The sequence below is a fragment of the Humulus lupulus genome, chromosome 1, assembly GCF_963169125.1.
Source record: "Humulus lupulus chromosome 1, drHumLupu1.1, whole genome shotgun sequence".
Lineage (NCBI taxonomy): Eukaryota > Viridiplantae > Streptophyta > Magnoliopsida > Rosales > Cannabaceae > Humulus > Humulus lupulus.
The window spans coordinates 3,701,681-3,712,275 of record NC_084793.1 but is presented as its reverse complement, the minus strand read 5'-3'; the positions used below and the strand labels follow the sequence as shown (position 1 = coordinate 3,712,275).

At 32.9% G+C, this 10,595-nt stretch overlaps 2 protein-coding genes across 2 annotated transcripts; one reads left to right on the top strand and one right to left on the bottom strand.

Annotated features, from left to right (window-relative positions):
• Positions 1–326: 326 nt before the first annotated feature.
• LOC133782596 (galacturonosyltransferase 8) lies at positions 327–3,493 on the top strand. Its single transcript, XM_062221932.1, has 3 exons — positions 327–593; positions 1,040–2,287; positions 2,803–3,493. The coding sequence occupies exons 1-3, from the start codon at positions 423–425 to the stop codon at positions 3,076–3,078; spliced, it is 1,695 nt and encodes a 564-aa protein (XP_062077916.1). The 5' UTR covers positions 327–422; the 3' UTR covers positions 3,079–3,493.
• A 596-nt stretch (positions 3,494–4,089) lies between these two features.
• On the bottom strand, positions 4,090–8,895 carry LOC133782587 (nuclear transport factor 2). The gene is made up of 10 exons (XM_062221922.1): positions 8,708–8,895; positions 8,014–8,079; positions 7,792–7,929; positions 6,681–6,969; positions 6,387–6,607; positions 5,987–6,167; positions 5,787–5,908; positions 5,634–5,693; positions 5,382–5,445; positions 4,090–4,653 (listed from the first exon to the last, which is right to left on the bottom strand). Exons 2-10 carry the CDS (start codon positions 8,065–8,067, stop codon positions 4,382–4,384), a joined length of 1,401 nt encoding a protein of 466 aa, XP_062077906.1. The 5' UTR covers positions 8,068–8,079; positions 8,708–8,895; the 3' UTR covers positions 4,090–4,381.
• Between the last annotated feature and the right edge of the window lie 1,700 nt (positions 8,896–10,595).

The following is a 10,595-nucleotide window of genomic DNA, read 5'->3' as shown; positions in this document are numbered from 1 at the left end:
AAAAATAAAGAGTAACATTTACTTAACATTTATACGAGAGGTACATTTATTAATTATTATCTACAATAATAATATCTTTTAAGTTGTTTATTATCTAAATAAAATATTTAAAGATAAATTTGTATCATAATTTCCCCGATTTAAATGATATAATATTTTAATTATTTTTTAACAATAGATATTTTTAAGTTTAATTTTAAATATTCTGTCGGTGATGAGAAATATAATCGCGTGTGGCCCTTCACCATTTTTTTCTTTTTAAATTTAAATAATCATAATATTAATTAATTAAATTAATAAATATATATTAATCATTAGTTTTCTGTTCTTCCCTGAAATAAAGAGTGTTTGTTTTTAGAGTGAGACTCTGAGAGAGGCCAAGTGTGAGAGATCTCTCTTTAGGTGGCTTTGCAGAATCGATAATGGCGAACCACAGAGCGCTTTTACGCGCAGGACCTGGATTTAATGGCGGTCGAAGCTTTAGCTTCTCCTTCAGAGCATTGGCCTCTGCGATTGTAGCTGCTGTCTTCTTCTTTTTCTGCTTCTCTTTCTTCTTCGCTTCTCACTCCGACCCCGCCGATCCGAACCACTTTGTGAGTATTGATCTTTCTTTTTCTCTTTCACCTGCTATGGATCTTGAATCTTTGCATCAAACAAATAACAGAAGTAGAATTTGTTGATTTCTGTATTTGAATTTACAGTGTAGAGTTAATTATTTCTCTTCGTGCAAATCCCGGTGCGTGTGTGTTTTTTGTTATAATATGTGTATTCATATGATAGTAGTATATGAAATTACTCGCATAGTTTGGATTTATTTATTTTTTATTTTCAGTATCTTACTAGCTTGGATCGCGTTAGATCCACATTTGTGATGCCTCTATAATTTTCTTGCGTTTGCTTCACCTTTAAATATTTTTAGAAGAAGAAATTAAATCGTATTCTTTTTGCTTGATTTTTTTTTCTTCCGGTTTTTGAGATGTAATTTATGGACTGAAACGAGGATAATCCTTAATAATCGGTCGATATTTTGTGAAATTAGGGTTTTGGTTCTGGTTCTTATGGAATTGAATCTACAAGAAGGTCGATGTTGGCTCTTAAATCAGACCCTCTCAAGCCTCGCCTTGACCAGATCCGGAAGCAAGCCGAAGATCACAAATCCCTTGCGCTCACTTATGCCGTCTTTGCACGGAAGCTCAAGCTCGAGAACTCTAAGCTTGTTAGGATCTTTGCTGAACTATCGCGAAGCTACAATGATCTTCTCACAAAACCCTCGTATCAAGCTCTGTTGGCTTCAGACGCTCTCTCCATTGATGAGTCGGTGCTGCGCCAATTTGAAAAGGACGTGAAAGAGCGAATTAAAGTCACCAGACAGGTGATTTCCGAATCCAAAGAATCTTTTGACAACCAGCTCAAGATTCAGAAGCTTAAGGATACGATTTTCCAAGTGAATGAGATGCTGACAAAGGCTAAGAAGCAAGGAGCTTTCTCTAGCTTAATAGCGGCCAAATCTATCCCCAAAAGCTTGCATTGCGTAGCAATGCGATTGATGGAAGAGCGGATTGCTCACCCTGAAAAGTATTCAGATGAAGGGAAGCCAAAACCTCCAGAACTTGAGGACCCAAAGCTGTACCACTATGCTATATTTTCAGATAATGTGGTTGCAGCCTCGGTGGTGGTTAATTCGGCAGTGAAGAATGCAAAAGAGCCATGGAAGCATGTATTCCATGTCGTGACAGATAAGATGAACCTTGGAGCAATGCAAGTTATGTTCAAATTGAAGGATTATAATGGGTCGCATATCGAAGTGAAAGCTGTTGAAGATTACGAATTCTTGAATTCTTCTTATGTGCCTGTCCTTCGGCAACTAGAATCTGCGAATTTGCAGAAATTTTATTTTGAGAATAAGCTCGAGAATGCTACTAAAGACACAACCAACATGAAGTTTAGAAACCCAAAGTATCTCTCCATTCTAAACCATCTGAGGTTTTACTTGCCAGAGATGTACCCAAAATTGCATAGAATTTTGTTTTTGGATGATGATATTGTGGTTCAGAAGGACTTGACAGGATTGTGGAAGATTGATATGGACGGGAAGGTGAATGGGGCAGTCGAGACTTGTTTTGGGTCGTTCCATCGGTACGCGCAGTACATGAATTTCTCACACCCATTGATCAAGGAAAAGTTTAATCCAAAGGCTTGTGCTTGGGCTTATGGAATGAACTTCTTTGATTTGGATGCGTGGAGAAGGGAAAAGTGCACAGAGGAGTATCACTACTGGCAGAATCTGGTAACACACAATCAATACCATTTTTTTTTCTAATGTCTTTATTATTTTAAGGGGACCTATTTTTTTTTTAAATTCATTTTGCAGTCTAGTCTAGCCTAGCCTAGTTTTAATAATTTTTTACAAAATGGCATTATATAATTTAGACAGATAGACATAGCTGTTCGAAAAATTTAATCAACATTTATATGATTCGATGCAACAACAAGATGTTATTTGTAACAAGTAGTTTTGTTTGGTTAATTGGTCATATTTTATTCATCAAATGAGTTAGATTGGTATTAGTCCGGCTCGAATTTTTAGTATTCTCTTATTTATTACTTGTATCTACTATTTAAGCTGGTCAAATTTTAGACAAATGCTATTTGGCAATAAAATATTATTAAAAGTAGGCAGAATGGAAAACTACTTAAAAAAAAAAGCTATTTTTATCAATTTCTCTTATTTTAACAATATGAGTACATGCATGTTTTGATCTACTACTAACATGTCTCAATCTGATTCTAATCTTAATGCAGAATGAGAACCGTACCTTGTGGAAGTTGGGCACATTGCCACCAGGTCTGATCACATTCTACTCGACCACAAAGCCACTGGACAAGTCATGGCATGTTCTGGGTCTCGGCTACAATCCAAGCATTAGCATGGAGGAGATCACCAACGCAGCAGTGGTGCACTTCAACGGGAATATGAAACCATGGCTTGATATTGCTATGAACCAGTTCAAGCCACTTTGGACAAAATACGTGGACTATGAGTTGGACTTTGTCCAAGCCTGCAATTTCGGCATCTAAACAAGTCGTAGAGCCGAATGAAAAGTCAAAAACGGAACATCTTTGCCCAAGTACAAGCAGTCCAGTCCAGTCCAGTCCAGTCCCCACAGCTAATACTTTTCATATGGTGGGGTGGGGTGGGGTGGGGTTTCCATAGCTATAGTCATATTAGTGAACCTTTGTTATCCATATAATAGAGGAAAATTTGCATTAATCCAAGTGTAGCATATTTCTTTTTATCATATTAATTTTTTTTTAGGTCTTTCTTTTTTCAAAATGTCTATAGGAGTATAATAAATTTGGAATTGTTAATTATTTAGTGAGATTAGTATATTTACGGAAGGCGGTCAAGCTTGCCTTCGGCAATTATGATCAATTTTGCTGTTTGTTTTGACTAAATTCGTGAAAGCACTTGTTATTTAATTGTTCATTAAAATTTTGTTTTGCAAGATTAATGTCGGTGGAGGTATATGTTACAAAGTCTTGTTATTATATATCTTATTTTCTCCTTATTGAAAAACTCCTTAAAGTTTTTAATTAATGAATTTATTATATATTAAAATGAGAGTTGTAAATTGGTATTGAAGCAAAATATATATATATATATAAATATAACAAACCGTGGCAAATTTAATTACACTAAAATTTTATGTAGTCATAATGTTCGGACCCAAATTATTTTTTATGTAGTTGAATTATTACGTACGTGCAAGTTCAACAATTTATTAAAAGTTAGAAAGAATAAACTTATGATTTATCAGTATTATTTATAAGTGGTTCTAAGCGTAGATTAAATTTTTATGGGTGTAAGTGTACATTACTATTAGTTTATGAAAAAGCACAGTCCAAGACCTGACACCTTATTATCCTCCTTGATATCGAGTCAACAGTTCAACCACCTACAACATGTGTCAAACTGCATTAGCCGCAACTCTTAAATCAATGGCACTAATTTTCAATGATATTGAATACTATTGATTGATGTTGCTAAACTATAAATGTTAAGGTAAGAAAATCTAGAAGTGGAAAACCTAGGCAAAATGGTAATCTCATTTTACTAGAGACAAAAAGGGTCCAAAATGAACAGATGTTGTGGATTTAATGGATCACTACAATACTAAGAGAAATTTAATTGACCATACAATTCGAAAAACCACTCATATAAGAAAAATTGGAAAGGTAACAAAAAAAAAAAAGGTTAGCAGAACATCACCCTATAGAAATATCAGGTTATCCACGAAAAATTGGACACAGCCCTCTAAATTCTATCCCAAGACATTACAAATCAGTGATCTTTGAAACAAAATCAACTACTTTAAGGCTATTAGTTCCCGACGGCAAGCACAGCAGGCGCCCGAACTACTGCATGTTTTGTACTTGCTGCAGCCATGCGTCCGCCATTTTCGGCTCTCTGATAGCCATCCCCTCCACGGCTTCCCGTTCCCCGGTTACCGTTCCTATTTCCAAAGTCCGACCTGCCATTATTAAAATCACCACCGCGACCGCCGTATCCTCGGCCACCCCCATACCCACGTCCTCTTGTTCCCTCGTTCCTGTATCCATTACCCCTTGCGGGTGGAAACCTTCCTCTATTCCCTGTGCATGTAAAGAAGCCATCTATGTGTGAGTAAAAAATAGGTAACAAAAGGGACCCTACACTGTACCCCAAAATCCAGGTAACATTCCATAAATTGAAGCAAGCATTTCTCCATTTAATAATGAGTTTATATATTTTTAGACTCTGTGTTTTGTCTCATTAACTTTTTGGGCCCTATATTTTGTAAAATTACTTTTTGGGCCCTATATTTTGTAAAATGGTTCAAAATATTTTGTAAAATGGTTCAAATATAACCTTAAATTTGATTTTAGTCAAAATTTTCTCAATTGAAATCACAAATAATTCACTAAACTAACCATTCAGAACAAAAATAAAATCACTCGTATTCAATTTTTTCTTCATAAAAATTGAGTTTAGGGACCTATTTGAACTATTTTATAAAATATAAGGTCCAAAAATAAAAACACAGGGTCCAAAAAAATATAAACTCTTTAATAATTTTGTAAGCTACTTATTCAGCCTCTTATTTAAAAGCGTTTTATTACAGCATTTACTGCTCAGCCAATCTAATTGATAAAGAAAGCATATGGTAGCACATGATGAGTTCAGATATACACTGATGTCGCCCCACCAAGTCCTTAAAGTTCAGAAACACTTATAATCTATTTCCTAAACTAACGGAGGTAGCATAATGCCTGAAATTTATGATTTGATACACATCATGAATGCAACAGACAACAGCGTTGTCCTTAATAACAAAACTCACCTCTATTGGTAGACCTCTTCTCCTCGACAACTGCTGGACGTCCACTAATGGTAACTGGCGACGCCTGCAAAACCAATCAATACATCAATATATATACACGCTTAGAAGCTGGAAATATGAGATGAAATTCATAAGGGATCAAAGAAGACATGCATTCTAGAAAAAAGAAAAGGAAAGAAAGAATGAAAAAACACAATTTCACAATTATAGAAACTTATAGCCCATCACTGCGTTTAAAAAGCTGGCAAATACCTCTATAGCACTCTGAACGGCACTAGCATCCTCGAATTCCACAAAACCAAAACAAAATCCCTGGTGATTAAAAGAAAGAGAAATTCAGAATAACTTGCTGAGGAAACTGTTAAGAGCATTCGAAGAAGTATGCTTTAACAAATATGCACATACCTTTTGGCTTCTAACCTGCACCCCGTTAGTCTTAATAGTTCCGAATTTCTTGAATTCATTCTCAAGTAGAGAAGGTGTTGCATTTAACGGCAGACCTTTAATATAAATTGAATGACTCTCCGCTGATTCAAATAATAAACTAGTAAGTATGTGAAGAAACAGATTTGGTTCAAGATCTAACACCACAGAAAACTACACACCTTCAACATCTTGATTGTTCCCGTTTTCACTGACATCAGTGATGGGAGAAACTATCTCCGAAACAGGGGGTGGAGGTGGTGGAGCAGCTGACACTGGTTGTTCTTTGTTCTTTTGTGCAGTCCTCAAAGGAGGAGGTGTAGGAGCTGAAAATGGCACAGCAGTCTCCTTCATAACCCTAACCTGAAAACACAACACAGCAATTTTACTCTACAACCAATTGTAACACATATTTCAAGGGGGTAGAGGGCAGAAAGAAACAGAGCTATAATAATTGCTTTTGTCCAGATCTGAATGATTTCAGTGACCACTGACCATGAAAGAAAACAAACTGCAGCCAATTCAGTTGTTTTATAAAATAAAAACATCAGAAGGAATAGATGTTACAAGGAGACTACTCACAATTGAGGCATAAGACTTCTTTGGCAGATCTTCAATTTTGGAATTAGGTTCAGTCATCTTCAAATCATCTGGAGTTTCATCAACCACCTCAGCCACTGGTGATTCCACTTCTTCTTCAACAACTTCTCCATTTACAGAATTGCACACTTCCACCCCATTAGGATAATCAGACACTGGAATCTCTGGCTCAGATGTGTGGTTCTCATTCACCGTAGACAAATCTGCAAGACAAATTTTAGTCAATATGCAGACATTAATAAATTTAATTAAAATAAGAACTGATGTTCACACTACCATGCTCAGCAGTAGGCGGAATCTCAACCTCATCAACCAAATCTCTGCTCACATTTTGATGCTCATCATCATCTACATATCTAAACACATCATTCAAAACAAAGTATCCTGTGTCTTGCGGTGCCAAGAAGAAACTCTGAGTAAATTTCCGCCTAAAATTGCCCTTTCCAATTAGATATCCAGTTACAAGAACAAGCACACCACCATTATAAGACTCTTGTGAATCCACTGTTTTGATATCCGCATTGAGATTTCCATAATCAAATGAAAGAATTTTCTCATTGATCGCCTGCCCAGAGATAATTCATCACTAATTAAAGATCGAGATATAATAGTAGAAACAAAATCTATAAAATTTTAATTCAAACAACAGTCTATCGAGTAACTGTTAGGCCCGACTACCTGCAATTCTGTAAATAACCCAATAAAACAGTACCAAAACAGAAAGAACAGAACAAATAATCCAAGCTGATCAAGAAGCTGTGAAGTGTGTATTAATCAACCAAATTGATACAGATTCCACAGGAATTCGAGAGCCTGGGACTCTCCAGCTGTAATTAGCAAAAGCTAGTACATGCATAACCTTCTCTTTCCTCCTCACTCAATATATTCAGCTACTCCTCATTATTATCTACAATTACTAAACAGCCCCTTCCTATAGACCAAACTACCCCTGGTGCATGGACTTGGTTCTCCTAGCATAAGTGAACCGAATAGGAGGCCTAACAGTAACTGTGTAAATTATTTGAAAAGAAATATTATTACGGAGCTCATGTTTTATAAAAACCCATTTTTTATCTGCTAGAATATAAAAAAATAATTAAAACAACAATGTAGTGGATCTAAAAATTAACTGCCACTAAAAAAATGCATATATATATATATTGATGTAAAAACACATTATATGACAACGAGATTGGCTCAGAATCAGAAAGCCAAATCAGTTTTAGACCCAATAAACAGTAAGAAGGCACAAATTCCACATCCTAGGGTGCAATTGCGATGAAAACTTAGAATGTAAATCACAAACTTTCTGAATATAACCAAGCATAATTATAAGTTCTTAGACAAAGCAAGCATAAATGTACAAAATAAAGTCACAAGGACTCACTTGCATGGTAGTTGTAATGCTCATGATGCCATTTTCTTCAATACGGCCAAGCTTACTACCATCCTGATAAAACCGATGAACAAGGTCGGGCGACTTAAGCAAGATGAGGTAGTATTGATGAGCAAAGGCGTTACCAACCTACAATAAAACAAATGCTCAATTAAATGAAGTAACTACAGAAAATAAGGAAAATACAATTAAAATGTATTTAAAATGACGTACAACATCAGCTGCCGGAGTACTCCCAACAGGGGCTTGCTGCACAGTAGACGCCATTTCTATTCCTGTCTGATCTCCAAAACAAAAACCACTATTCAAAATTTACTAACATCATATGCGAATGTCTATACAATTAATTTTTATTTTTCACGAGCATCATTACTTCTTCAATTCAATTCAATTATTCAATCTAACAGATGGTTGTATCCTAACTTCTCCCAACCATTACAAATATCAACTAAACAATTAAAATTAGAGTATTGAGAATTGACTTATACTTACTAGCTATTGCATTCAAATTATCACTTTCTCCGTAATAACTTTCTTGTAAACAAACAAACATAAACATACACAAAAAAGGTAGGGTTTCAGTTTCATACGATTCTCCGATCACAGCGAACACAGCAGAACCCTAACTTTAGAATTTCGTGTATTCAAAATTAATACTCTGGATAAGAATATAAAAAGCAACTGGAATTACAATCACATTTTACACCTAAAACAGTACTAGTCTCTTGATAAACTGTTTTTCGCTAATTCTTCTCTAAATTCTCCCAAGAAACATACAGGTGAGTAGCAATGGCTCGCAGAAGCCATGCCGATCCAGAAGACATTGCTCAAAATTACGAGCATTGACAACTCAAAATCAGATGAAAAACAACAGTACAGTGGCAGAGTGAGGGAGAGAAATGAATACCTGAGCGAAAACGTAGATGGATCGGTGGTAATGAGGTGAGAGAAGGGATATTATCGGAGGTGCTCAGTTGCTTCTCTCACCTCCCTTCAGCTATGGCGCTCGTTAGGGTTTTTCTAGGGTTGCTGGATCCTGAAGAGGCGCGAGAGTGTTTGGGCATGAAAAGGAGGGAGAAGAGAATCAAGAATAAGAGGGTTTTAAGCTATTTATAGTGAAAGGATTGTATGTATACTTTTTTTTTTCTATGAATTGGAAAAACAAATAAAAAATATATATCAAAATTTTGAAAAGATGAAATTTCAGTTCAAACTATATTTTTAAAATATAGTATTTTAGATTATAATTAAAAAATAAAGTGTTATTTAATATTAAAATTACTTTCTTATAGTTATATAAAAAGAAAATCTTAATATATACCATACATATAGTTAAATCTTATTTTAGATTATGTTTTTGTTTTAACTCGTGATTCCAGTTAGTGCTAATTTATTTTTTGTATCACGTATTTTTTTAATTTTGTAATTTTTAATTGTATTTTAATTTTTTTGTATTATATATTTGATTTTAGTATATTAGTAATAATTACATTAATTATACAAACATATTTTTTTTTCAAAGTAACAAATAGTTTTGTTTTGGTTTGATTGCATTTTGATACTTCTCTTAATTTGAAATGTAAGTTTGATGTAAAATAATAATATTATTATTTATGTAACAAATAATATGAAATTATTTTGATGTAAAATATTTATTATTATTTATGGATACGAATATAAATAATGATGTAAGAAGATGACCAAATATAAGAGCTTTAAATGTGAGTATCGCAGCTGCTCTCTATAAATATATATTAAGTATAATAAAATTTATGTTTTAATATATGTGAATGCATATATGATTTTTTTCATCATATTAATTCTTAAACCTAACATAATTTAGAAAAAGATAGAGAAATTTATATTCAGTATGATTTTTTTTTTAAAAAATTATTACTGTTATTGTGTAGAAAATTTTTACGATTCTTTTTCTATGAGGTACATTTTTAGAGACTTTATTTCGGTAAATAAATTGTAAAAAAATACAAAAAAAGTTGAAAAAACATCAGTAATAAAAAAATATATTTCATTATTAATATTATTTAATTGTATTTTAAATAAAAGAAGATTTTAAAATAAAAATTAATGAATAAGAATAAATATATAAAATATTGAATTTAACAAAGTATATATTTTTTTGACAAACTAATTCAGTCGTATTTTTTCTAAATCACACACAAAGATTCATATATATTTTTTTCCAAATTTTACAGCAAAAAAAAAACCTATGAGTAATTAGTTTTTTTTTAAAAAAAAGTCTTGATTTTTATTATTAACATTATAAATTTATTATAATTAAGATTAGTAACGTCAGTTTTTTTAAAATTTAATTTGAAAGTTATTATTTATTAAAGAATTTTTATTTGTTTTTTCTTAAATCATCAAAATTATGATAAATACATTTTTTTTGGAACAAAAAATTATAATAAATACATTAAATCTAAGATGTTTTCATAAAAAAAAATTCACATTATTTTTTTTAATTCCAATCAATTTTAAATTATCATTTAAAACACACACATACTAATCAGATCTCATAATTTCTATAAAAAAAAACTAAATACTCATTTTTTTTCCACAAACACTTGATTTTTCTTGCTAGCTTTACCATAATTTTAAGCACTAAACATTTACAAATCAACTGAAAAATTACTTGATTATTGTTAAATCCCACTAAAACATTCTTGCCAATTTAAGCAAGTGGTGATCTGATCAATGTGGTTCTATTTTTAGCTATGTAATTAAGATTAACATTAAAAAAAAACTTGAACCAAAATTCTAGAAACTAAAAAATA

What these genes read in the sequence shown, in the direction of transcription:
- LOC133782587 (XM_062221922.1), bottom strand. Translation starts at nt 8,067, where the DNA reads ATGGCGTCTACTGTGCAGCAAGCCCCTGTTGGGAGTACTCCGGCAGCT. An exon ending in TGCAGGTTAGAAGCCAAAAG is followed by an intron (nt 5,694 to 5,786) that starts GTATGTGCATAT and finishes TTTAATCACCAG; the next exon opens with GGATTTTGTTTTGGTTTTGT. An exon ending in CCGTTCAGAGTGCTATAGAG is followed by an intron (nt 5,446 to 5,633) that starts GTATTTGCCAGC and finishes TTGGTTTTGCAG; the next exon opens with GCGTCGCCAGTTACCATTAG.
- LOC133782596 (XM_062221932.1), top strand. Translation starts at nt 423, where the DNA reads ATGGCGAACCACAGAGCGCTTTTACGCGCAGGACCTGGATTTAATGGC. An exon ending in CCGCCGATCCGAACCACTTT is followed by an intron (nt 594 to 1,039) that starts GTGAGTATTGAT and finishes TTGTGAAATTAG; the next exon opens with GGTTTTGGTTCTGGTTCTTA. An exon ending in ATCACTACTGGCAGAATCTG is followed by an intron (nt 2,288 to 2,802) that starts GTAACACACAAT and finishes ATCTTAATGCAG; the next exon opens with AATGAGAACCGTACCTTGTG.